Raw genomic sequence first — 27,206 nt, forward strand, 5'->3', positions numbered from 1 at the left:
AACCTCTTTTTCTTTGTATGTTTTTTGGTCCATATAGTCTAGAATTTACTATGTAGCCAGGCTGGCTGTAACTCACAATTCTCCTAATTCTGCCTGTCAAGTAATAGAATCAAAAGCACATGTCATTATACCTAAGACAAAGCATAACTTTATCTGAATCTATATTGTAACATATTAACATATAAACCTAAGAAATAAATTGTCCTGTTAAAAGAATAATCCAGTTTAAGTGAAAATGCTCATCTTTTATTCTGCCTCTGAAACAGTAGGCTATATCTGAATAGATCATGGAAATGCAGCTTCATTTGTCTATGCCCCTGACTGAGTTGTTCAATTGTTGTGTACTTTTAAAAGTTTGCCTAATGTTGGTTCTGCTTTTCAAAATTTGGGAAATTTTTCAACATAGAAATCGGTGTGAGTACACAAGTACTTTGAGAATAAATGTAAAATGCGAATGCATGTTCAAATAAAAATAAGCAAAGAAGAAAAACCTATGTAAGTGTGTGTACTCAGAAGAAAGAAAAAGATAAGCAGAGATGTAGCAAGAAGATGGGTTGTTTAGGAGGCATCCCATAGATGAGTATGAGAAAGAGATGAAGGTGTGAGCGATACTATAGATGGAATAAAAGCAGAATGTGGATAAATGAGTATGCCCCACATCCTTTTTCAGTTTTCTAGGGATAAGAAAAATGTCTTTGCAAAACAATACAGTTGTGCTGGAATTTACTCTGCTGGGACTCACAGACAACCCAGCGCTGGAGAAGATCCTGTTTGGGGTGTTCCTGATTATCTACCTGACCACACTGGCAGGAAATCTGGGCATGATTGTGCTCATCAGGACCGATTCCCACCTACAAACGCCCATGTACTTCTTTCTGGGCCACTTGTCCTTTGTGGACCTCTGCTGCTCCTCCAATGTTACCCCAAATCTGCTGTACAGCTTCCTGTCAGACCACAAGACCATCTCCTTCGCTGGATGTTTCACCCAGTGCCTCCTGTTCATTGCCCTGGTGATCACTGAGTTTTACCTCCTGGCTTCCATGGCGCTGGATCGCTATGTAGCCATCTGCAGCCCTTTGCATTACAGCACCAGAATGTCCAAGAGTGTGTGTGTGTCTCTGGTCACCTTCCCTTATGTGTTTGGTTTCCTTAATGGTCTCTCTCAGGCACTGCTGACTTTTCGCCTGTCTTTCTGTGGCTCCCTTGAAATCAATCATTTCTACTGTGCAGACCCGCCTCTTATAATGCTGGCTTGCTCTGAGACCCATGTCAAAAGCATGGCAATGTTCATCGTGGCTGGCTTCACCCTCTCAAGTTCTCTCTTCATTATCCTCCTGTCCTACGTTTGCATCTTTGTAGCAATCCTGAGGATGCGCTCTGCTGAAGGCAGGCACAAAGCCTTTTCTACGTGTGGTTCCCACCTGACTACAGTCACCCTATTTTATGGAACCCTCTTCTGCATGTACTTACGACCCCCTTCAGAAACATCAGTTGGAAAATCCAAAGTCATTGCAGTTTTCTATACATTTTTGAGCCCCATGCTGAACCCATTGATCTACAGTCTGAGGAACAAGGATGTTATCCGTGCCATGCAGCACTTGAGCAAGAGGGTTTTCTTTCAAAGAACTGCAGTTTAGTGTTTGTAATGACCTAGTAAGTCCTCTCGGGAGTGATGACATTTTTCTTATTAGGAAAGCTGATTCAGTCATTTCTTCTTGAAGCCATTAGCTTCAAAATACATTGATTTAATAACTAGAAGCAGAAATCCCCCTCTTTTGTAGATTAATCTTGACTACGAAGCCATTAGTTTATACTTCCTATAAGCACTCTGTGTCTTGATCTACATTGATGATTATGCTGCAACAAATTTATTTAAAAGGGAATAATGTCCAAGATTTTTTTAAGCTTTGATACAATGCTCAGTTTTTTTAATGAAAGATTATTTTCCCTTACTGTATAGTCCTGAATATTGGCTCTATTTGTTGATTATGATTGAATATACCTTGCAGAAAATTTAAATTTACAGATATTTTATTTTGATTACGTGGCCCCACAACCAAATGATAGTTTTGTGAAAAATAATTGACCATTTAAGATTTATGAATATAATCTGTGATTTTGACAAGGAATGTAGGTCCATGTTGATCATAAATATACTTACCTATTTTTCAGTGGCAAATTCCAGCTAAGTTAGTATTGTCAATATGTTTTCAACATTGAGGATTACAAACCGAATACTATTCTGCAAAAAATCATACAAAAAATACAAAGGATGAAAGGTGCTCATATCATTGTGAGAGAGAAATCACCAAGGTCAACTTGTTTAAAAATTTTCATTATAATGCATATGGAATATAATGCATATTTACTTTTGGCACACAGCTGTGATAATTGGAGAAAAGGGAAAGTTTTAGATAGACACCAGTTAGGAAGGAAGACCCAAAGAGTCCTTCATGGTAGAAAATTTTCTGTTTCCCTTTCAATTTGAAGACCAGTATTATTTATCCTGTGAGATTTTTATAGCTCAGATAACAGTTTTGTTTTTGGTTTGGGAAGGTTGTTTCTCTTTTTCACAGCCAAATAATATGATATCTGAAACACATCATCCTAATAAGAATGTTTTATAATATGGGCTTCCTATATTTGCGATGTATGCTTCTTTCTATTTTCTAAGCTTGGTGGCTTACAGAAACACTACCAATATTGTCTTTGAAACTTTTCTTTTCTCTAGATATGTCACATTTGGATTTTGTCTTTCTTGTATTTTCATGTTTTAAATTTTTTTCATATATTTTTTATTGTAATTAATAGAAGGGTTACATGATATTTGCCAGACAGAAGATGCATTAATTCCCATACATTGATACCCTTCCACCTGTCTTGGTCCCCATTTCCCTCCCCCCCACCCCCACCCCTCATCTTGTTTTCCCCTCTTCCCTATCCAATTTCAAATAACCAAATATAAATATATCCGATATATCAGGTAACAAAGTGAGATACTGTAACAATATGAGATAACCAAGGGACAGCAAAAGAGATGAGAGATAACATAGTACCTTAAGGACAACAATCATTCATTATATGGCTTGTGTTTCTATATACTAGAGATTCTTTCATTTAGCATCCTACTATATGGCCTTTTGTATCAAGGTTTTGCTCTATTGCAAATCTCTGCTAGGAGAGCCCAAGGTTTTTACTGATTATGACAAATGAGGGAAACCATTGAGCCTAAGTTCCCTTGAGTCTGGCTTACTTCACTTAATAGGATTTTTTCTAAGTCTTTCCATTTCCTAACAAATGGGGCGATGTCATTCTTTCTGACAGCAGCATAGAATTCCATTGTGTACAAATACCACATCTTGTTGATTCACTCATCAACTGAGGGACATCTAGGTTGGTTCCATATCTTTGCTATGGTAAATAGTGCTGCAATGAACATTGTTGTGCTGGTGGATTTAGTATGTCCTTGTTTCTGGGTGATTGGGTAAATGCCAAGTAGTGGAATTGCTGGGTCATAGGGGAGCTCTATGTTTAGTCTTTTGAGGAACTGCCATACTGCTTTCCATAATGGTTGAACGAGTTTGCACTCCCACCAACAGTGTAGTAGTGATCCCTCCTGGCCACATCCTCTCCAGCATCTGTTGTTATTCGTTTTCTTGATCCTGGTCATTCTAACTGGAGTGAGGTGGAATCTTAGAGTTGTTTTGATTTGCATTTCTTTTATGACCAGAGATGTTGAGGATTTCTTCATGTGTCTATAGGCCATTTTTGTTTCTTCTTCAAAGAAGACTCTCTTTAAATCTTTGGCCCATCTTTTAATGGGATGGTTGTTACTTTGGAGATTAGTTTTGGATTGATTCAATTTTTTGAGCTGTTGATATATTTTAGATATGAGGCCTTTGTCTGTTGTATGGTTGGTGAACATTTTCTCCCACTGTGTAGGCTTCCTAATTAATTTACTAGCTATGTCCTTTGCCATACAAAAGCTCTTTTGTATGGCATGTTTTAAAATTTTTAATGAAAATTATTGTACATATAATGTGCAGAGGTTTTACAATTACATGTGTCAGATATTGAGCACATTTATTTTTCACAGTATCACCCCTCCATCATTTTTGCCTAGTTTTCTCTTCACACACTCCACTACAATCCTCCCCTAGAAATATTCTCCTATGGTCTCACTGTGTAGGTAGGTAGAATCCTGTTTAATTTACCATGTTTAAGTGTAATTTTTGCCTTTTTCTATTAATTGAGTATACTTGTAGACTTATAGGTACATTCTAATTATTACAAATGAAGGAAACTATGCGACCTATATTACTTTGGGTTTGGCATAACTTGCTTAATATAATTTTTTCAGAGGCTTTCCAATTCCTTATGAATGGGGCAATGCTATTCTTAGAGATGGAAGAATAGAATTCCATTGTATGTATATACCACATTTTCTAGACCTGGCTTTGAACTGCAGTCTTCAGATCTCAGGCTCCTAAGTTGCTAGGATTACAGGTGTGTGCCATTGACTAGAGAGTTAGAGAATTTTGATTAAAGTTCTGCCAGTGTTTTGCAATGTCATTCAGTTTTGAAATTAATCAAATTTTCAGATTAATCAAATCAGACCAAATAGTAAAAGGTATTTTTATTATGAGTAGTAATGATTATTATTATTTTGCAAAGCATCACCTAGTACAATTTCCATACATACATAATGAGCATTATTATTGTTTGTCCATTATTAGCATTCCTGTTTGTCTGTGCCCTTCCTATTAGGCCTTACTACCACCACCCTCAGTCAAGGCACTATCTTAGCTTCTGCTTTACCTTTTCTTAGATAATAATTATATAGTTGGGTATGGCATAGTTTAGTCATTTGGAAAAAAATATATATCTGAATCTATGTACCTATATCAATATCTTTTGATCTTTATCTCTAACTTTTTGAAGCCAATCTCCTATTTCTGTTTCTTTATTAAGACCTGACCCATATATAAATAGTATAATATATATATATATATAATATTGTGCACATAAATGTTAGGCAAAGGTTTTTGGTCTCCAGGGAGACCTAGATGTTTAAAGCATCAAATTAAGAGTGTGCTTTAGAGAATTAAAAAAATGTTAATTGGGTCTGAAGCATTATTTTTAGAAAGGGAAGGGGCTGGAATAAATAAAAGAATTCTAAATCTCACCTTCATTGCCTACAATATGTGTGGCTTGACATTTACAGGTAGGTTACTTTCTACATTTATAAATGTATCTAAAAGCACTTTTCCTCATTAAAAATTGTATATTTATTTATTTTTTCATATATTTTTATTGTAATTAATAGAAGGGTTACATGATATTTGCCAGATAGATGGTGAATTAATTCCCATACATTGATACCCTTTCACATGTCTTGGTCCCCATTTCCTTCTCCCCCCAGCCCCACCCCTCATCTTGTTTTCCCCCCTTCCCTATCCAATTTCAAATAACCAAATACAAATATATCCAATATATCAGGTAACAAAGTGAGATACTGTAACAATATGAGATAACCAAGGGACAGCAAAAGAGATGAGAGATAACATAGTACCTTAAGGACAGCAATCATTCATTATATGGCTTGTGTTTCTATATCCTAGAGATCCTTTCATTTAGCATCCTACTATATGGCCTTTTGTATCAAGGTTTTGCTCTATTGCAAATCTCTGCTAGGAGAGCCCAAGGTTTTTACTGATTATGACAAATGAGGGAAACCATTGAGCCTAAGTTCCCTTGAGTCTGGCTTACTTCACTTAATATGATCTTTTCTAAGTCTTTCCATTTCCTAACAAATGGGGCAATGTCATTCTTTCTGACAGCAGCATAGAATTCCATTGTGTACAAATACCACATCTTGTTGATTCACTCATCAACTGAGGGACATCTAGGTTGGTTCCATATCTTTGCTATGGTAAATAGTGCTGCAATGAACATTGTTGTGCTGGTGGATTTAGTATGTCCTTGTTTCTGGGTGATTGGGTAAATGCCAAGTAGTGGAATTGCTGGGTCATAGGGGAGCTCTATGTTTAGTCTTTTGAAGAACTGCCATAGAAATTGTATTTATTTTACATGTTAATTGATGTTTATGTGATAAATAACTACTCTTTCCATAGTTACATATATGTTCTTAATGGGTGCATACTTGTTCATTGACTTAACAACATATTATATGATAGACAAAAAATTTCAGCTTTACCTACCATTAAATAAATGAGTAGTAGATGGATGGCAAAGTAAGGGAGAACAACTTTTGATTCAGCAGCTGAACCAAATGCATAATTAATGTACACAATTTCATTGTTCTCTGAATGAAGTGAAACCAGCAAGTATGGGTTTTAAGTGAAATATCATGTTAAATGTAAATATTTTGTTCTGCATTACAAATACATGGTATTGGCACTGGAGGGAATGTGGAAATTCAGCATATTCTGTCATTTTCATGATGGAAATAACCTGCTATATGCATTTAAAATTATGTTCATTGTAGGCTATTTTTGGAACATTTGAAAAGAAAGAGCAGACACACAGGTCACTAAAAAGATATATACAAACATGTACATAGACATAAAATACAGGTGTATATTTATATATAAATGTGGGGGTCCTTCTTCCCTGGTCCCTCTCAATCAGCAGGAGGGATAGGGAAAGCACGCCCCAACCAGGACTAGCCAGAGAGGAGAGGGCCCATTGACTGTCTGCACCCAACCCTCCTTCTCCAGAGGACAAACAGACACATCAGGCAGGTTCCTCAAGGCAGAAATCTCTAACTCTCAACCCCCTCTTGACGAAGTCCCTCTAGCTAAAATACCCCCACTCTAGGTCTCAGCAAAAAGTGATAAAGCCCTAACACGTTTGTAACCAATGGTAATCAAGTCTTGTGCCCTGCTTCTTGTGCCTTGCCTTGTCTCAGTAGAAAGTTATTAGACATGGCGTTACTCGGCTCCCAGCAGATAAACAGTGAAGTATGCAAGAAATGCAATGCGTATATGTAAGTGTGTGTGAGTACACGTGTGTCTGTATGTGTGAAATACCAAAAGAAAGAAATTGATAACAGTAATGTAGGATGAAATTTTTATATGTTGTCCTTAAGGTACTATGTTATCTCTCATCTCTTTTGTTGTCCCTTGGTCATCTCATATTGTTACAGTATCTCACTTTGTTACCTGATATATCGGATATATTTGCATTTGGTTGTTTGAAATTGAATAGGGAAGGGGGGAAAACAAGATGAGGGTGGGGGTGAGGCGGAGGGAAATGGGGACCAAGACATGTGAAAGGGTATCAATGTATGGGAATTAATGCATCTTCTGTCTGGCAAATATCATGTAACCCTTCTATTAATTACAATAAAAATACATGAAAAAATCCAACACATTTGCTGACAATAGGAAATTAATTGTCCACAGATCAGTGAATTTACACGTAGGAGTCAAAGCATCAAATGAATGCAGAGATCAGATCCGAACACTTTCCTTTGCAGTGTGCTAACACTCAGCTGATACAGGATAAGAGGATGTCCTCTCCAAACCACACAACGGTGACAGAGTTCGTTTTGCTGGGACTCACAGACAACCCAGCGCTGGAGAAGATCCTGTTTGGAGTGTTCCTGATTATCTACCTGACCACACTGGCAGGAAACCTGGGCATGATTGTGCTCATCAGGACCGATTCCCACCTACAAACACCCATGTACTTCTTTCTGGGCCACTTGTCCTTTGTGGACCTCTGCTACTCCTCCAATGTTACCCCAAATCTGCTGTACAGCTTCCTGTCAGACCACAAGACCATCTCCTACGCTGGATGTTTCACCCAGTGCCTCCTGTTCATTGCCCTGGTGATCACTGAGTTTTACCTCCTGGCTTCCATGGCGCTGGATCGCTATGTAGCCATCTGCAGCCCTTTGCATTACAGCACCAGAATGTCCAAGAGTGTGTGTGTGTCTCTGGTCACCTTCCCTTATGTGTTTGGTTTCCTTAATGGTCTCTCTCAGGCACTGCTGACTTTTCGCCTGTCTTTCTGTGGCTCCCTTGAAATCAATCATTTCTACTGTGCAGACCCGCCTCTTATAATGCTGGCTTGCTCTGAGACCCATGTCAAAAGCATGGCAATGTTCATCGTGGCTGGCTTCACCCTCTCAAGTTCTCTCTTCATTATCCTCCTGTCCTACGTTTGCATCTTTGTAGCAATCCTGAGGATGCGCTCTGCTGAAGGCAGGCACAAAGCCTTTTCTACGTGTGGTTCCCACCTGACTACAGTCACCCTATTTTATGGAACCCTCTTCTGCATGTACTTACGACCCCCTTCAGAGAAATCTGTGGAGGAATCCAAAGTCATTGCAGTTTTCTATACATTTTTGAGCCCCATGCTGAACCCACTGATCTATAGTCTGAGGAACAAGGATGTTATCAATGCCATTCAACAAATGATCAAGGGCCGAGTCTTGCAGAAAGTTGTGCTTTAATTCTATGTTCTTGGTAATCAGTAGGTGACTGTGATGACTTGGTACATTATTTTCAGGGCTGGGGAATTTCTGTCACTTTTTTTTCCAGCCTACACAGCAGTCATCTTCAAAAGCATTTTGTCTATTCAACAGTAGCAAATATATGCATATATATTTGGAATAAACTGTTCATAACTCAATCGTAAGTATAATCTTCTTTCTCTACGCCTGCCATTCATTGCTTGCTTAGAACTAAGGAATAAGTGATAAGGGAAAGCCTATTCATTGGATTTTGTGTGATCAAGGATATAACAATAAAGTATAATGAAGAAGTGGGTATATACATGTGATTCTTAAAAGTAAACTTGTCTGAAAAACATAGTTTCTATGTACTTTTTATCAAAATTTAAGTGAGACAATCAACAGCCAAGAAGGCTTTATGAAGATATAGGACTAGCATTCATCTTAACTTATGCTTTATTAATCCCTTAAATGGATCTATATTAAACAATAATTTACTCACTTTTAACTTAGATATTTTTATTTCAGTGCAGATTATAAGCAGGAAAACTGGTACATATGTATGACACACCTAAAATTGTATTATTCTGAAAAGTAAGGACAGAAAATAAAATTGCGCATTTGAGTTGCTAGCAATGAAATATTTTATTAATTATATGTACTTTAAAAACTTGTTAAACATTTGTGTTATTTATTGTCATCTTCAAATTCAGCATGTCAATTTAATATACAAGTCATCTTCATCATTCTTCTAGAATTCTTTCATCCCCTTCTATGATTCTTTCCCTCCCAACTATCCTTTTCCCCTCTAATTTTAATCAGGTTTCATCGTTCTATCTGCATCTATGTTCCATCTATGTTGGAAATGTATTCATCACCTTTCTTTTTACCATTCATCCAGCCCCACTTCTAAGCCTCTATAACTCATCAATCAAGAAATGTTTCAGTTTTCTGATCATTTTGTTAAACTATCTTCTTGTTTTTAATTTTCCTTACCTCTTAATAAATGTTTGGTACTTGGATATTTTGTGCCTCAACTGTAACTAACTGTGCTACATGAGAATTTCTGTCTTCATTGCAACAGTTTTTGTTGTAAAATACTTACATATTTACATATTTTAAAACTGTAGAGCAATAACATCCATTATGCATAACTTGAATATACATATATATATTCATATATACAAATGTATACACACATATGAATACACATATTATAAGTATATTTAATACACATACAATAAAGGAAGCTTTAGTAATAATGAAATGCGTAAGCCAGTGAGTAACTTAAATTTATATGGTTAATTAATCTCCTTGTGTATTTGCTTTGATAATTTATAAAACAGTTTATTCTTGTACCAAATATGAATTTGAATATGAACTTCACTTGACAATAAAATCTGATGTTTTTAATCAGATTAACAATTTTAGTGAATATTATTACTAAGTTTAATAGGATTAAATTTGATCTTAATATTACACACATATACATTTCAGAATTGTTAAGTCATCTTGATTTCCTTCTCCTATTTCTGCCTTCTCATATGGCCAGATATCATTCCAAGAACTTTGTAAACATCTGAAGAATAGTTTCCTGCAATTATAGAATGAATAGCAAAGTAGTCATGGTGCTCACAATACTGCAGGATTATTATATTTTTTTGCCAGTCCTGGAGCTTGAACCCATGGCTTGGGCACTGTTTGTGAGCTTCTCTTTTGCTCAAGGCTAGCACTCTACATCTTGAGCCACACTACCACTTTTGGCTTTTTCTTTTTATGTGATACTGAAGAATCAAATCTGGGGGCTTCTTGCATATTAGGCAAGCACTCTACCACTAAGCTACATTCCCAGCCCTGCTGTAGAACTTTGAAGAAGATATATCTATTGTTTTGGAAAATATTTGGCAATAAAATTTCATAAAATTGTACAGAATTTTCTAAATTATTTCCTGAATGGAATTACAGTTGGAAAGTGTTGTCAAGTCAAGGTTTATGATAACAGCCACTAATGGTCCTGGCATCTTCTCTTCTCAGGAAGTACTTATCAGCCTAGTGCTAAATTCACTCTCTTAGCCTGAGAACTAGAATTGCTCTGCATAACCTCCTCCACATATAGGACAAATCCCCCCACCCCTCTTTATTGACTTGAACTCGGGGCCTAAACACTGTTCCTGAGTGGGTCAAAGGGGATGAGATTGTTTAATGTGCTGACACAGATCAAGATGTATTACATTCATATATTGCTTTGTTAATTGACACCTCCCCTGTACAACTACTTAAAAAAAATAGGGAAAAAAACCATAAAGTTCTGGTCAGATGCTTTGTTAATTGACACTTTCCATATACAACTACTTAAAAATAATAAAAACAGAAAAGAAAATTCTGGTCAGATAACCAGGCTTAATGGAATCCAGCTGGGTTAAAAGCAAAAGATAATTCAGACAAGAATAAAGGCATCATCTAAGAAAGTGGAATAAGTGGAGGATAATGGTGGAAATCAAATGCTACCCTGATGCTAGAAAAAATAAGGGAAGCTATTTTGGTTTCCAAACCCCATAAGAACTGGAGCCAGAGAGGAAAAAAAAATTCCTTGCCAAGTTCTTTCCCAATGAATACTGTGGAAGGGTCCTCAGATGAGACTGTGGCTACTGTAATATGTCCATATAGAATACTGAAGAGAACGAGACTTAGTAAAGTTCCTTCTCCCTTGACTTCTAGCTGATTCCTCCTAATGGGCAATTGACAAGGTGTTATTTTGGTCTTTTTGAGTCTGTAACTGTTTTATTTTATTTGTGTGTGTGTGTGTGTGTGTGTGTGTGTGTGTGTGTGAGAGAGAGAGAGAGAGAGAGAGAGAGAGAGAGAGAGAGAGAGAGAGAGAGAGAGAGAGAGAGAGAGAGAGAGTCAGTCACAGGGCTTGAACTCTGCGCCTGGATGCTTTCCCTGAGCTCTTCAGCTCAAGGTTACCACCCTACCCCTCGAGTCATAGCCCCAGTTTCCATATTCTAGTGATTAATTGGAGATAAGAGTCTCATGTTCTTTAGTGCCCGTGCTGGCTTTGAACCTTGATCCTCAGGTCTTAGCCTCCTGACTAGCTAGGATTACAGGTGTAAGCCAGCATGGACCCAGTTTGAGTCATAACTTTAAGTAGAGGAAATAAGGACAAAAGGCAACGACTCCCAAGGCCTGTCGAATGGAAAAGAAACAAAACTCAATACAACTGTATTACCTCTAAAGAAACAATACCCCTGGTGATCAGAATGCTGGTTTATATCAAACAATAATGACAGAAACCTCAAAATCAGTTGCTAGCCTGAGTTTAATAAAAGTGAACTAGTTTATTAGACTACTAAATTTTGCACCTCTCTGTACATGAATCTATTTTAGAGGTTATAAATAAGATACATTACCATTTCCTCAGTTAAAAATAATACTGGTGTTCAACACAAACTAAAACAAGGAATCACTCCCATTGATTGCGTCTTTGTTCTTGGGAGATTTAATTCCCTGGTGGTGGTGGTGGTGGTAGGGAGGACAAATTACTTTTCCTCAAAGACATTTTCGTCTTCAGCATGGGAAGACATTGGATGTTCCTAATGAGCATTGCTTTCTGGAAGAAGTAATTAGACCACAGGGGTTTGTTGCCTAAGAGAAATTCTGCTATAAATGACTCCAGCATTTCCTCTCAGTGCTGTCATGATGAACTTGTTTTCCCATCTAAGGTAGGACGAACCATCATTCTAAGTTGTAAAATACAGAAACAAACATTTCAAAGAAAATGGAGCTGATCATAATAGGATGAATTATTCGGTGTCTATTAAAATGCTATTTTTTCTTATTTATTCTCAGCAATGTTGGAAATGGATGTCGGGTTAGAGTGCTTTTTTTTTGTGGGTCATGGGGCTTGAACTTGGACTGGGTGCTGTCTCTGAGCTCTTCAGCTCAAGGCTACCACCCCACCCTTGAGGCAATCCCAACTTCCCATTTTCTAGAGGCTAATTGGAGATAAGAATTGCAGGTCCTTTTGTGCCTGGGCTGGCTTTGAACTTTGATACTCAGATTTCATCCTCCTGAGTAGCTAGGATTACAGGCATGAACCACCAAGCCCTGTGGGTTAGAATGCTTTTTACATGAACAAGAGACCCCCACTTCCTTTAACAAGGGTCAATTACAATTAGGAAAGATGTACTTAAGGGCTGCTGGATCAAATACGTGGATTGGCTATGATTCATAAAAGTGTATTCATTAATTTGATACTTATTCTCCACTAGACTTGCCACTTGCCCTGTAATTCCCTTGTCTAATAACTTTCATGTGGTTATTATATGCAAATACTTTTTTTTTAAAGATGTCACTGAGTTTATTTCCTCACATGGAAGCAACTGCTATTACTACTCAAATTTTGAGAATCAAAAAATACAAAGCAGAGATTATGGCAACTTTCCCAAGCCACATAAATAGAAATGGAAGGAAGGAATTAGATTTCTACTTAGGAAGTCGGGTATTCGAGAATTGTTAAAACTCTATTAACTTAACATGAATTCCTGTGAGTTCATGAGAAGAGAAATAAAATAAAGTATTGTATTAAGCAAGTTTTAGGATTGTTTCTGAGTTTAAAATTTCCTATTTGGTTCTATGTATTTTACTACATAATTTCTATACTCCTTTGTTAAATATATAGGCACTTTCAAGTTTAAAATGGATATTAAGCTTTCAGAGATAATGAAAACGAATCTCAGGAAAGGTATGTTCTATAAATTTCTTCATTTATTTCAGATTGAACCATGATCACAAGACTAGTAAATACTATCTCCCATAAAGCAAAACCATAGTGCAGATTTTTCTGTAGGAGACTGAGTCATTACAGGAAACATTTGTGTGACCAAAGGTTAAGATACTATTTAGAGTTACCTAAGACCCCTGCAATGTCCTTTGCAACTACAAAATCTGAAATTAAAACTCTGGCTTAAAACATGTAAGATGTTGTGTGCTTTTATTTTTAAAAATATTTTTAATGTCTTTAAGAATTTGTACAAAGAAGTCACCATTCAGCAAAGTGTATAAAAACAGTGAGTTTTTATTAACTTCATCACTTTCTATTGCCATAAATTACAGAGCTAAAGTACCTGAAACTCTTTTTTTGCTTACATCACTCATTTCCCATAGTACAAAAGGTGAACAGAGGTGATAAATATTTTTAATGGTGATTAATAATACTATAAAATATAGCTAAAACATCATTTCAAGGTGCCAGGTATGGTAGCACAGACTTATAATTAAGCTATTTGAGAGGTGGCAATAAGAAGATGGCAATGAGATTAGTCTAGAAAAAGTTGTCAAGAGTTTAGCTCAAAGCCAGAGCCAGATTGCAAGGGACAATTACCAACCAAGGCCATTCCAGGGAAAAGCTCCAGAACCTTCCTAAAATGTAAACTTAAAGCAAAAGAACTTAGGAGTCTCAAGGTCAAGCACAAACTATCACATTTACAATATAAATCAAATTAATACAACATGAACATTGAGCTGGGAGTTTGGCCTAGTGGTAGAGTGCTTGCCTAGCACACACTAAGACCCAAGTTCGATTACTTGGTAGCACATATATAGAGAAAAGCCAAAGTGCTGCTGTTACTCAAGTGGTTGAGCTCCAGCCCCAGATTGCCAAAAAAATAAATAAAAATAAAACATAAACAGAGACTAGTACCAGCATCATTGACTAAGTATATTTCAATATTTTTTATTATTACCTCTACTGAACTTCAACAGTGCTTTCTGGAACACTATGTTGCCTTAGCATGATCATGTCATAAATATTCAATAACAGAATTGTGTGCACACATATAATTGTATAAACAGGTATCTTATCAATCAATGTATTCACCTATCTGTCCATCATCTTTCATTCTATTTATCAATCTGGATAGTTACACCTCCATATGAATTTTGATATTGGAAATATTAAATTAATGCTTCCCAAGTCCCATTTTTATGCTATGTGTCTTTACAAAATAGAAAGAAGAGGAGGAAATCCTAGAATATATGATTGAGATAATGAATGAATGATAAAGCCCATGCATTTATTTCCTCTTGCTCAGGTCTCATTGGAACACAAACCAACATAATGTTAAAGAAAAACCACACAACAGTAACAGAGTTTGTCCTCCTGGGACTGACAGATCGAGCAGAATTGCAGCCAGTCCTGTTTGTGGTCTTCTTACTTGTCTACCTCATCACAGTGATTGGCAATGTAACCATGATTTGCTTAATCAGAAGTGACTCAAAGCTTCACACCCCAATGTACTTCTTCCTCAGTCATCTCTCCTTTGTCGATCTCTGTTATGCTACCACTGTCACTCCTCAGATGCTGGTTAATTTCTTGTCCAAGAGAAAAACCATTTCCTTCATTGGATGCTTCATCCAGTTTAACTTCTTCATTGCCCTGGTCATCACAGACTATTACATGCTCACAGTGATGGCTTATGACCGTTACATGGCTATCTGCAAGCCCTTGTTATATGCTAGCAAAATGTCCATGCGTGTCTGCCTGTGCCTTGTTGCTGCTCCTTATATCTATGGCTTTGCGAATGGCTTAGTACAAACCATCCTGATGCTTCGCCTGACTTTCTGTGGACCCAACGAGATCAACCACTTCTATTGTGCTGACCCTCCCCTCATGGTCCTTGCTTGCTCTGATACCTATGTTAAAGAGACTGCCATGTTTGTGGTAGCGGGTTCCAACCTCAGCTGCTCGCTCACTATCATCCTCATCTCCTACATCTTCATCTTCACAGCCATTCTGCGCATGCGCTCTGCAGAGGGGAGGCGCAAGGCCTTCTCTACCTGTGGGTCCCATCTGACAGCGGTCACTGTGTTCTATGGGACTCTGTTCTGTATGTACCTGAGACCCCCTTCTGAGACATCTGTAGAACAGGGGAAAATTGTGGCTGTGTTTTATATCTTTGTGAGTCCTATGTTAAACCCTTTGATCTATAGTCTAAGGAACAAAGATGTAAAAAATGCAATAAGAAAAATTGTCAGAAAGGAATTATTTATTAAATAAGATTGATGTGATCACATGTATTCAAGGTATCCTTATTCTCTAACCAGATAATGAAAGCAATAAATTAACAAATCACTGTCTCATTTCCTATTGGCCTTTTTAATTCATATTATGTGGTTTACAATATGTGCTATGTCATGCAGGAGAGTGTGTAGTTCTGTCTGCACTGACATAGAACTATTTTAAAGTAAGAAATTATATAGACATATAGGCTAAAATGGGACAGATATATAACTATATAGATACATAGACTATGGGCATTTTCATTGCTCCAAAATTAGTACTGAACAGATAATTCCACCCAAAGTATGAAGTGCCATTTTTGGCAGTTCATTAGGCATTTATTGTTCTTTATCTTTCAAATTATTCTTGCAGAAACATTTCTGTCATGGTAGGTAAATTTTCTTTAAGTTTCATTCTCATCCTATATTAATACAAATTTAAGAGCAAGCTCGTCATTACTCTGAAATATATGTTATAAATGATATACTTATCCAAGTTGGTATGGAGGGAAATGTTAGATTTCTGACTGAATTTATTTTTGCCATGTCCCTTTTACCTTTTCCTTCTCATTGATAGCTCTTCTAAAATAGAATGTAGTTACAATAATGCCCGTGCATTTATGTTGATAAAAATCATTGCAAAAAACCATTCATTTTTCACTTCATAAACAAAATAAATATCAGGTCTTCATACCATGTCACTCTTTTTTTTTTGCCAGTCCTTGGCTTAAGCCCAGGGCCTGAGCACTGTCCTTGGACTTTCTCAAGGCTAGAGCTCTACCACTTGAGCCACAGCACCACTTCCAGCCTTTTCTATATATGTGGTACCAAGGAATCGAACCCGGGTCTTCATGCATTCTAGGCAAGCACTTTAACCACTAGGCCAAAGTCCCGGCCCCCATGTCACTCTTGCTTCAGATATTTCTGATGTTCAGATACATGAAGCTGAATTCTCCTCAATTACACTCTTTTGGAAATTGATTTTTTCCCATTTCCTATGGTAATTTAGCACTTAATATTTATTACTTTTTTTGATTATCATTTGCTTGGTGATTAGCAATATGTATTCAGAGACTTATATAACAATGTTTTAATGAATTTGACTTGATATAAATGAAATTGTCCTAAATGTTTTTTTTATTATTTTTTCACTAGTGTTCTTAAATTGCATTTTCTCTCTTTCAGTAATAGAAGCAAAGAAATCAAATCCCTTGGGGAACTGCAAAGACATACCAGTGATATGACTCTTGGATATAAATTTAGGGCCCTGTGCATGCCAGGTATATTCTGTACTACTGAGCTGACTTGAAATGTATAAACTTACTTATAGTTGTACTTTGTACATGATGTCTAAGGAATTATTTTCTTAAATAAAAATAGTTCTGAATTTTCTATTTGTTTTGAATTTTTATTTTGCATCATAAACTCTTTATTCTTTCTGGTATTGCAACTCAGACACACAGATCGAGGGAGGGGGGAACACAATATTGCTGTAGTTATTAGTATCCAAAACACATTATCATTGTTGTTATTTGTGTTTTCCATAGCTATGAATTATTATTGCCATTAAAAAAAGTCAAGGCTCAGTATGAGCACGTAAGTAGTTCAAGGAATGTTAAATGATTTCCAGCATTTTCCAAACTCTAAAACATTTTCCTTCTATCATGTACAATTCTACTTTATAGGCTATAAACATGTAAAAATAAGTTGAAACCTTCAGCATAAAGTAAATAAGTCCCACTGCTCATAATTCTTGGGAGATTTGATTCCCTGATGGCAGTAGATAATGGGCAAAAGTCTTCCACTCTGTTCACTTAGGATTTACAAAATACAGAGACAGAAGTTTGTTTATATGTAACTGTTTCTGAGAGGGGTAATTGAATCAAAATGATTTACTTGCAAGAGACTATTCTGTTATAAATGATTCAAGGTCTTCATACCATTGTTGTCCTTGTGAAATTACTCTCCTGTCTCAGGTAGGATGAAACATCTATAACATTTTAACATCCAATGATAAATAATGTCATTTGACAAAGTATAAATTATTCCAGATCCTAATCAGATAAATCAGTGAATTAGGAACAGGGAACTAGACCAAGTAGTGTAATATTACCATCAATGTTTGTAACCACTTCCCATCAAAAAACATTCATCTATATCATTGCGCTGTCTGTAACTGTAGATAATGCACAATTCTTGTTGTCTCTAAGCAGCTCATGTTTCTGTATCTTTTTACTTTCCTAGACTTGTTTCCTTCATTGTAACAACTTGCAAGTGTATTCTGCATGCCTGGGATAGCACCCTCCTATGGAAGTGCTATGGCTACTATTAGCCAAATTCCATAAGTGGCAAAAATTAAGATGTCCCCAGAATCACTTTTATCCCTTGCAAATTCTTCTTTGTGAGATTATCTTGCTAAAGAGCATTTTATATGGTAGAATGTTAGATTATTTTTCCTTAAAATGCCACTGTCACAGAACACACATCAATATATCTACATGGTCATTCTTTCATTACCTCATTTCCCAGAGTGAACAATGGGTTGAGACATTAGTCATATTAAACCTTGCTTAATATTCCATTAAATAAGGGCATTAAAAATATCACTGCATAAGCCAGACATTGGTAACTTTAATTCTTGTTACCCAGAAGGCTGAGATCTGAGGATCACAGTTTGTAACCAGCCTGGACAAGAAAATCAATGTGAAAATCTTATCTTTAATTAACCATGAAAAATAAGAAGTGGAGCTGTAGCTCAAGTGGTAGAGTGCTAGTCTTGATCACAACATCTCAGGGACAGTGCCCGGGCCTTGAGTTAAAGCTAAGGAATAGTAAAATACACACACACACACACACACACACACACACATCTCACAACAACAAAATCTACTTCAGAAATAAAGAGTAGCACTTACTGGCAATATTCTGAGAAAATTCAGTCAGATCTTACAAGTATAAAAAAATGAGAGGGAGTTGGGGAGGGAAAGTGTGAGAAAAACAAAGGAAGGGGTAGCAATGTTTGAGAAGAAGTGTATTCACTATCTTAACCCTTCTATACATCACCCTGACAAATAAAATTTTTTGAAAAGGAAGCCCCTGAACAAAAAAAGACATAAAATAACTTCATTCAACTTGATTTATTTTTCATATTAGATCCAATGTTTTCATAAGCGAAATGAATAACAAATTTAGGCTGACAAATTTGTAACATGCCTCTCAAACTGATTTGCTCTGTTACTAGTGTTTTGATATTGTAATATGTGTACAATACATATTTTGCATATATACACATATATCATACATATTATAATAAGACTTGTATATATTCTGTATATAGTTCTAATAACAGGAATAGTTATATATCTCTGCTGTGTACAAATGCGCATCAAAAGAGGATATTAATTTTCCATATAATTTCCATGATTACTTGTTTTTTTGTCAGATGTTGGATAATTCAAGTATTTTCCCCCACTAATCAGGATTGATTGCACTATGTTTTGCATGCTATACAAGTACTCAATTCCTGAAATTTTTTAATCTTTTGTTTCGGGAATAGAATCTCCCTAACTTAGACCAGGTTTGTCTCCCATTTACGAACTTCCTATTTTCCATATACCTGAAATTACAGGCAAGTACTACTTACTGCTGATGTGGTACATCAGTCTAAATAGCTAAGTAGTACCTTAGGTACTTTTTCAATTGTATAATGAATTTTAAGTATTATTTTAGCATGACATAAACATTTTCTGCTTTGCAAAATATGCACTCAATTTATATTGTAGTATTAAAAACATTGCAAGTGTTAGAATAGACACATAGAAAACAATTTGTCAGATATGTTTCTCAGTTTTTAAAATCATCTAATTGTAAGGTAAAACTTGTCAGAATAACACAATCCTATAAAACTTTACATCCAATATAAGTGTATGTATGCAAATATTCATGTACATGTCACATCCTCCTTACAGATATGTGTACATACAGAGATATATAACTATCCCTATTATATAAGATATATGTATAATATTTTATTCAAATATCTATAGCTATGTATATATGTACCTATATATGCATAATATATTGTAAACATGTTAAAATATATTAAACACACATGTAAGTACATCTTATCTTTATTATATGATAGATTAGTTGTCATTGATTTGTTCTAGCTAAACCAGTTATTTGTCCTCAGCAGAAAAAGAATAAACAACATGTGATGCTAAAGTAATTCTGAAACTTTAAGGCATATCTGTGAGCTTGAGTCTCCTGATGGGGACAGGAGAATATAAGGAGTATGAATTCCACAGGAGGGGAGGCTGCAGTATCAGCTCCATTTCCAATGGCTAGATACACATACCTTGTTTAGGGATACAGTGGAGAATGTAGTTTAAGATTCTCCAGGTTCAGATAATAGGGAAAAACAGATGAGTTCAAATGGTGATACAAGATATGGCACATCAAAAGCTACTTGGTTAAAAGGAAACATTACAGCGGTAGAGAATAGTTCTTTGAATCTACATGTTCAGAGAAAATGTAAATGAGCAAAGATGTTAAAGATTTGAAAAAAGTATACAATTCTCAAATATGAAAAACTAAAAGAAATATATGATTCCTCTATGCATAATGTATGTATCCATATACACACATATTAATATATCATATGTTATACTGAGTATGCTATGAATTATCTACACATATATAGTGTATAATACACATGAGAATGTATGTGCATTACAAACATAAAATATACAATTATATATTAGATAATGTATATAAAGGAATATATACAAAATAATATATAATGGAACTTCATATTAATCCACCAATTAAATCTCATTAATATCATATTCTCTGGACAATGATGTATTATGCATGGATTTCTTTACAGGTTTGAGATTGGAGGAAGAATTGTCAGATTACTTAAACTAGATAAGGAATGAATAAACCACATGAATTTTATTCCCTTTCCTTTAGATCTCATTGGAAGAAAAACATAATGTTAAAGAAAAACCACACAACAGTAACAGAGTTCATTTTTCTGGGACTGACAGATCGAGCAGAACTGCAGCCAGTCCTGTTTGTGGTCTTCTTACTTGTCTACCTCATCACAGTGATTGGCAATGTAACCATGATTTGCTTAATCAGAAGTGACTCAAAGCTTCACACCCCAATGTACTTCTTCCTCAGTCATCTCTCCTTTGTCGATCTCTGTTATGCTACCACTGTCACTCCTCAGATGCTGGTTAATTTCTTGTCCAAGAGAAAAACCATTTCCTTCATTGGATGCTTCATCCAGTTTAACTTCTTCATTTCTTTGGGGATTACAGACTATTACATGCTCACAGTGATGGCTTATGACCGTTACATGGCTATCTGCAAGCCCTTGTTATATGCTAGCAAAATGTCCATGCGTGTCTGCCTGTGCCTTGTTGCTGCTCCTTATATCTATGGCTTTGCGAATGGCTTAGTACAAACCATCCTGATGCTTCGCCTGACTTTCTGTGGACCCAACGAGATCAACCACTTCTATTGTGCTGACCCTCCCCTCATGGTCCTTGCTTGCTCTGATACCTATGTTAAAGAGACTGCCATGTTTGTGGTAGCGGGTTCCAACCTCAGCTGCTCGCTCACCATCATCCTCATCTCCTACATCTTCATCTTCACAGCCATTCTGCGCATGCGCTCTGCAGAGGGGAGGCGCAAGGCCTTCTCTACCTGTGGGTCCCATCTGACAGCGGTCACTGTGTTCTATGGGACTCTGTTCTGTATGTACCTGAGACCCCCTTCTGAGACATCTGTAGAACAGGGGAAAATTGTGGCTGTGTTTTATATCTTTGTGAGTCCTATGTTAAACCCTTTCATCTATAGCCTGAGAAACAAAGATGTGAAAAGTGCAATAAAGAAAATTATGCAAAAAGAGTGGCTTATTAAGTAAGATTAGCTATGTTCATAGGCGTAGAAGATAGTCTTGTTCCTTGAAAAATTAGCAAGCATTTTCAAATTACCAAATACAATTGGATATGAGATTGTTTTATGTCTATCCTACTTCAAATACGAAAGTATCAATACATAGTGAGCTATGACTTAGTGGCTATATTTCTTTTTATAAGCACAATCAACTACAGTCATGACCACAGGCTTTATTATTGCTTTGCAAATTGAATACATAATACATGATTTATCTCATGTTCACATGTCATTTTGCTGGGTTTCCCAAATGTCCTTTTTCTTGATGAGCCATTAGGTTTTCTTTGTGATTAATAATTTATAAATCAAATTTGAGAAAATTCAACCAGAAGAGATGAGAATTTTGTGAGTTTTTGAAAATTACATGCTATTTAAATATCTTGCTTTGTTTTTCAGTGTATTTTTGATGACTTGTCTCATTTTAAAATTTTTATTTATTTATTTTTCTGTTTTACTTATTGTTAAGTTAATATACAAAGTGGTTAGTTCCTTAGCTTTCTCCTATTTTTTTCCTCCCATTCCCACTCATTAGTGTCTAGTGAATATCACTGTTTTATTTGCTTACCTTTGTTTCAACTTATCGGTGTCCCTCAGTATCCTCCCAAATACAAAGTAACAAACAATACAAAAGGAAAAGAAAACAAAACCAGCAATAATGGCAAGTAATAATGTCTCTTGTTTTTTGTCTCTTAAGTTGAACCAATGATGACAGATTCGTTAGGAGGGCTCAGATATATATATATATATATATATATATATATGTATATATATATATATATATATATATATATATTTGCCAGTCTTGGAGTTGAACTCATGGCCTGAGCCCTGTTCCTGAGTTTCTTTTGCACAAGGTTAGTGCTCTGACACATGAGCCATAGTACCACTTCTGGCTTTTTCTGTGAATGTGGTGCCAAGAAATCAGGTGCCAGGTCTTTGTGCATGCTATGAAGGCACTCTAAAACTAGTTTACACTCCCGCTCCTGATAAATTATTTTAACAAACAGCATTGTTATAAATAAGCTACCTCTTATTATACTTTTTATTAATGATTTACTGTTATTTTTGAAGCAGAGTATATTGGTATTTTATGCACACTGATGCATGGACATTGATGCATGTGGAATTCACTACAATAATGCTTGTGCACTCAAGGACCTTCCATCCTTCTTAGCTTTTCTGCACTCTGCTAGCTCTACTTTCATTTTTTTCTCCTTGATTAGCTACAGGTTAAAGTTTCTTGAATTTGTCTTTCCAGGCATGTTTCAAACCGAAATCCTCAGATCTCAGCCTTCCAAGGAGTTAGGATTACATGTGTGAGCCGTAGAAACCCAGTTGTTTTGCTGATAATTTTGGTTGCATTAGGCAGGCCACAAAGCCCACAAATCCCAGATTACAGGAATGCATTATGTCTAGATTTTACTTTGTTCCATACAAATAGTGAATATAACTACTATACTAAGCCCGTATTTTATACACAATGCAAGTATCTTCAACATCTGCCTAGTTTCTGTTACTATATGTGCATGGTTTATCTAATGATATGTAAGATTTATTTGAAGATAGCCTATGTAACACATAGTGTTACCAGTTTATGTGATGTTGAGCATTAAATACAGGTGCATGTGTGTTAGAACTTCCAGTGAGTAACATTTTGAGACCCAAAAGTTATTCAGATTTTTGTATCATATTTTGTGTATGTTGTCTTAAAAAGGTAGCATTTTCCTTCATGAGAGTATCCCCTCAATTTTTAACATATATGGAGTTTTCTGCTCTTGCACATTAGGAACATTTTCCTACTGTTCTAAATCTGGTAAGAGAAAATAAAATTCTATTTATCAGAAAAATATCACTATAGGACACATCTGTCATGCCAAAACTTAGAAGGAGAATGAAAGAGTGACATGAGCTCTACATACCAAGACTTAAACTCTGAAAGCCAATATAATGATAGTAATCACCATTATCATTACATTATTTTATTACTGCATACCTTCCTCAATGAAGCTTTAGTGTTAAATCTGTCATTTATCAACTTCTCATGTCTGTGCCAGTCCTTTCATAAAAATCTTCATCCTATGATTAATAAAATAATTTTAACACCCTCTTTCAAAAAGATTAAATGGAATTCTTGATGTATTTATGAGGGGAAAAAATCTCACATTGAACAGAAACACCTTGATTTTCTCTAAAGTTCCACGTGTGATTTCTATTTAAGACTATTAAAAAATGCTTCACTCATCCATCTGTGGTAAATAAGTGAATGTGTAAAATTAATCTTGTTTCTCGTCACCTTGGTTGGGAACACAGCAACATGATTCCTTGCCCATGGTTTAGAAAACTCAAGTAATGAGCCCTCGTCATCTCTGTGTTCTGATCATCCTTCCAATTCTATCCAAGTGGGGCCAGTTCTGAAACCAGAACTACCCATGGATATTCATGAGATTTGAAGAAAAGTAAAGCAGAGATGGGATAGGATGTAGTGGACCAAGAATGAAGCTTTTTGGCAACGGTATTTGAGCAAATCGTGGATTGAGACAATATCCAATGGATGCCTGTCAACATACAACAAACATGAAGGCACTAAGGCAAGAACTTTTTGTTTTGTTTTGTTTTGCTTTCCTAAAAGGTATTACAAGAAGAAAACTCCTCATGGAATAGAGAGAAAACTTCAAGAAAGGGGAGACATTCACTGAGGAAATGATAGAGAATGAAGGGCAGACCATGCAGGCTTTTTTGCCCATTTTATTATGCAGCAGTAATTGGCTGTCTAAATTCAGATTACAGTGCTGTGTGAAGGATATAAGGGTATTAGTTTTGTTTGCTACTCCATCTGTGCCAGTTTCATAAAGTCTCATAAAATGAAGTGAAGAAATAAACATTTAGTGGACACAGGCATAAATAAATGAATAAGTGAGAGCCAATTTCTAGCAGAAATAAGTCGAATCATATTTTAGAAGGAATGCTAGCTACGCTCGGTCAAATTTTGGAATGATGGCATGATTTTTTGTTCCTTTAGTTCCTAAGTTGTAGATTAGGCATATGTGGTTCATTGAAGAGAATACATTTCAAATACTTCAATAGAAAACATTCACTTTAATTGTACCTTCAAATACTTTATATTTTAGCCTTTTGGGGTACTTGCAGGGGTGAGAACTGAAGAGAATGATCACAACCTTAATAAAGCTTCTTTCACACAAGCACAAAGATATACACACATATTCACATATAAATACATACATAGTCTATAGATTATGGTTCTATTTATGAAAAGTATATTTCCATAATATAGGTAATGTTATAGTTTCATGTATGTATGGATATATGTGCATCATAAAGCAAAAAGAACAAGTTATGGCTATAAATCATTAAATGATTGCTTTATACACAAAGAAAAAATTAGCTGATTCTAGAGATAGGAATACCAGTTTAAAATACAATCGAACTGAATGATATTGTTGCGCTGGTGTCGGTAAAAACAAAAACAAAGCAGGCAAGGAGTAGATGATATGCAGATATAGATATATTTTAGTAGTAAAGGAAACAAAATGATCTAATGGACTGATGACAGGGTATGTGAGAAAGAGAGGCAACAGGTCTTTTGGTCCACTATAACAAAGTGACAGCAATCTTGAGGAAAGGACTGGAAAGCATGTCTAAGCAACATGATCAAATGCAGACTTACATGTAGTAATACTGCTAGTGAGTATAACAACTGATTCTTGTACAACAACTGAAGTTTGTGTGTGGCCGTCAGTTGAGTTAGGATCCCAAAAGAACGTTTTTGTTTTTGCTTTTTTACAGTGGCCACCTTTAGTGTTCCAATGGCTGAAATTTAGTTTTATGAGGCTCAAAATCATGAAATGACTAGATCAAATAAATTGACTGCTACAATGTTGGAGATTCTAATACATTTTTCCTCTAAAATAAATAGATTTGAAGTAGCCCCCCAATAAGATATTTAGTACCACCTAAAGTAAATAAGAGCTCTCTTTGCTTTAGCATTTTTGGGAGATTTGATTCCCTGAGGACAAGAGAGAGTGAGCAAAAATCGATAAATATTGAGATTTCATTGTAACAATATAGCTCATTAAGTAAGTTACTTTCTGGGAAGAATAATTGAGCCCTGGAGGTTTTATTTCCTATGGGACAATTCTGTTATAAAGTTTAAAAATTCTCAGGTTCTTCATGTTGATGCTGTCATTATGAAATCACTCTTCTGTCTCAGGTAGAATAAACTATGATCTCCTTGAATCTTGCAATCCAGTAATCAACATCGTAATTGAGAAAAGTCCTGATTGATCTGAATCCTAATTGGGTTAATAATAAACAGTCTATGGAAATGCTGTGACTCTCCTCAGAGTGCAGTTCTCATGAGGGAACATGCAATAGACCAGTGCTTACATAAAAGAAAGGGAGCTAGACTAAAGAGAACATTATTTCAATCAAAGTTATTGACAAGTGCCAATCAAAGAAACACTGGTTTCCTACATTTATTCTTTTGTAACCATAGGCTGGGCACAGTCCTTGACCCTCAGAAGCTCCTCTGTTATTGTGGAATCATGTTCTTTCCTTGACCCATGTGTTTCTCCATAATAGCAGTGATTGCAATTTGTAAGTATATTCTGCATGCCTGAATTCACTCCCTTCCATGGAAGGACTTCTAACATCAGCCCTTTACTTCATTCCCATTACTTCATTCTCTTCCAGATAATTCTCTGTGATGCTATCTGGCCTCAGCTGCACATGTGGTGGATTTTCTTAAAAGGAAGATCACTGTCATAATGCATCCATGGAAAATTCAGATAAATCTTGTGAGTGTAAAATAGAAATACATATATCAATTATCAATGTCACTGTTTGCTTCCCCCCCCTTCCCTCTCCCTCCCTTTCTTTTCTGACCCTAGGGCTCAAACCTTGGGCTTGGGCAGCATCACAGAGCAACTTTGTGCTAAATTCTGGTGTTACCAGTTGAGTCACGGTGCCATTTCCATCTTTTTTTGGTGAATAATTGGAGATAATTATCTCACAGACTTTCCAGCCAGGGCTGGCTTCAAACCATGATCCTCTGAACTCAAACACTGAGTAGCTAATGTTACAAGTCTGAGCCACCAGTGCCCAGCTGAGACTTTGTATATTTTTATCTTAGGAAATATGTTTAAAGTCTTCATGGGCAAAATTGAAAAACCCAATAGACAAGAACCCTTGTCTGATGATCTTTATAACATGAATTTCCAAGTGATCCAAGCTATGGTCTTTAAGAAGGGTGTGTATGACAAAATCTTAACAGTGTATATGTCACCAAAACATAACATCAAAATTTCATTCTTGTGTCCATGATCATTTATCTTTTCAAATGTTTGGAGATGTGCTTCATTGCATTTTCTCTCCCAACTGTCATGGTGTCAGCTACTGAATTGAGACTCACACAGAGTAGGTAAGCCTGAAACAACTGGAGCCTTGCTTTAAGCCTTCTAGAAGTTATGTGTTTTGTTTTTGGTAATGGGTCTCCTGAACTTTACCTGAGTTTGAATTAGATTTGCAGTCCTCCTTATTCTGACTCCTGTGGAGCTCAGATTACAGGAATATACTGAATCTAGCCATCCCAAACACAGTCACAGTTATAGGAGTATAGAACTATTATCAGTATTATTTCACCAAACTCTCAAATACATGTATTTTATCTGTTAAGGAAACTCAG

General features: G+C 36.0%; 4 protein-coding genes across 4 annotated transcripts; all 4 read left to right on the plus strand.

The window, feature by feature from the left end:
- The first annotated feature begins 689 nt into the window (after positions 1 to 689).
- Positions 690 to 1,637, plus strand: LOC150052663 (olfactory receptor 5M10-like). Its single transcript, XM_090348756.1, has one exon. The coding sequence runs from the start codon at positions 690 to 692 to the stop codon at positions 1,635 to 1,637; it is 948 nt and encodes a 315-aa protein (XP_090204882.1).
- A 5,885-nt stretch (positions 1,638 to 7,522) lies between these two features.
- Positions 7,523 to 8,482, plus strand: LOC150052664 (olfactory receptor 5M10). The gene has a single exon (XM_090348758.1). The coding sequence runs from the start codon at positions 7,535 to 7,537 to the stop codon at positions 8,480 to 8,482; it is 948 nt and encodes a 315-aa protein (XP_090204884.1). The 5' UTR covers positions 7,523 to 7,534.
- Positions 8,483 to 14,597: 6,115 nt separating this feature from the next.
- LOC150052665 (olfactory receptor 5M5-like) lies at positions 14,598 to 15,536 on the plus strand. The gene has a single exon (XM_090348759.1). It carries the CDS (start codon positions 14,598 to 14,600, stop codon positions 15,534 to 15,536), a length of 939 nt encoding a protein of 312 aa, XP_090204885.1.
- A 4,998-nt stretch (positions 15,537 to 20,534) lies between these two features.
- LOC150052666 (olfactory receptor 5M5-like) lies at positions 20,535 to 21,473 on the plus strand. Its single transcript, XM_090348760.1, has one exon. It carries the CDS (start codon positions 20,535 to 20,537, stop codon positions 21,471 to 21,473), a length of 939 nt encoding a protein of 312 aa, XP_090204886.1.
- Positions 21,474 to 27,206: the final 5,733 nt, after the last annotated feature.

Source organism: Megascapheus bottae, chromosome 16 (assembly GCF_031878675.1).
Source record: "Megascapheus bottae isolate mThoBot1 chromosome 16, mThoBot2.hap1, whole genome shotgun sequence".
NCBI lineage: Eukaryota > Metazoa > Chordata > Mammalia > Rodentia > Geomyidae > Megascapheus > Megascapheus bottae.

What these genes read in the sequence shown, in the direction of transcription:
- LOC150052664 (XM_090348758.1), top strand. Translation starts at nt 7,535, where the DNA reads ATGTCCTCTCCAAACCACACAACGGTGACAGAGTTCGTTTTGCTGGGA.
- LOC150052666 (XM_090348760.1), top strand. Translation starts at nt 20,535, where the DNA reads ATGTTAAAGAAAAACCACACAACAGTAACAGAGTTCATTTTTCTGGGA.
- LOC150052663 (XM_090348756.1), top strand. Translation starts at nt 690, where the DNA reads ATGTCTTTGCAAAACAATACAGTTGTGCTGGAATTTACTCTGCTGGGA.
- LOC150052665 (XM_090348759.1), top strand. Translation starts at nt 14,598, where the DNA reads ATGTTAAAGAAAAACCACACAACAGTAACAGAGTTTGTCCTCCTGGGA.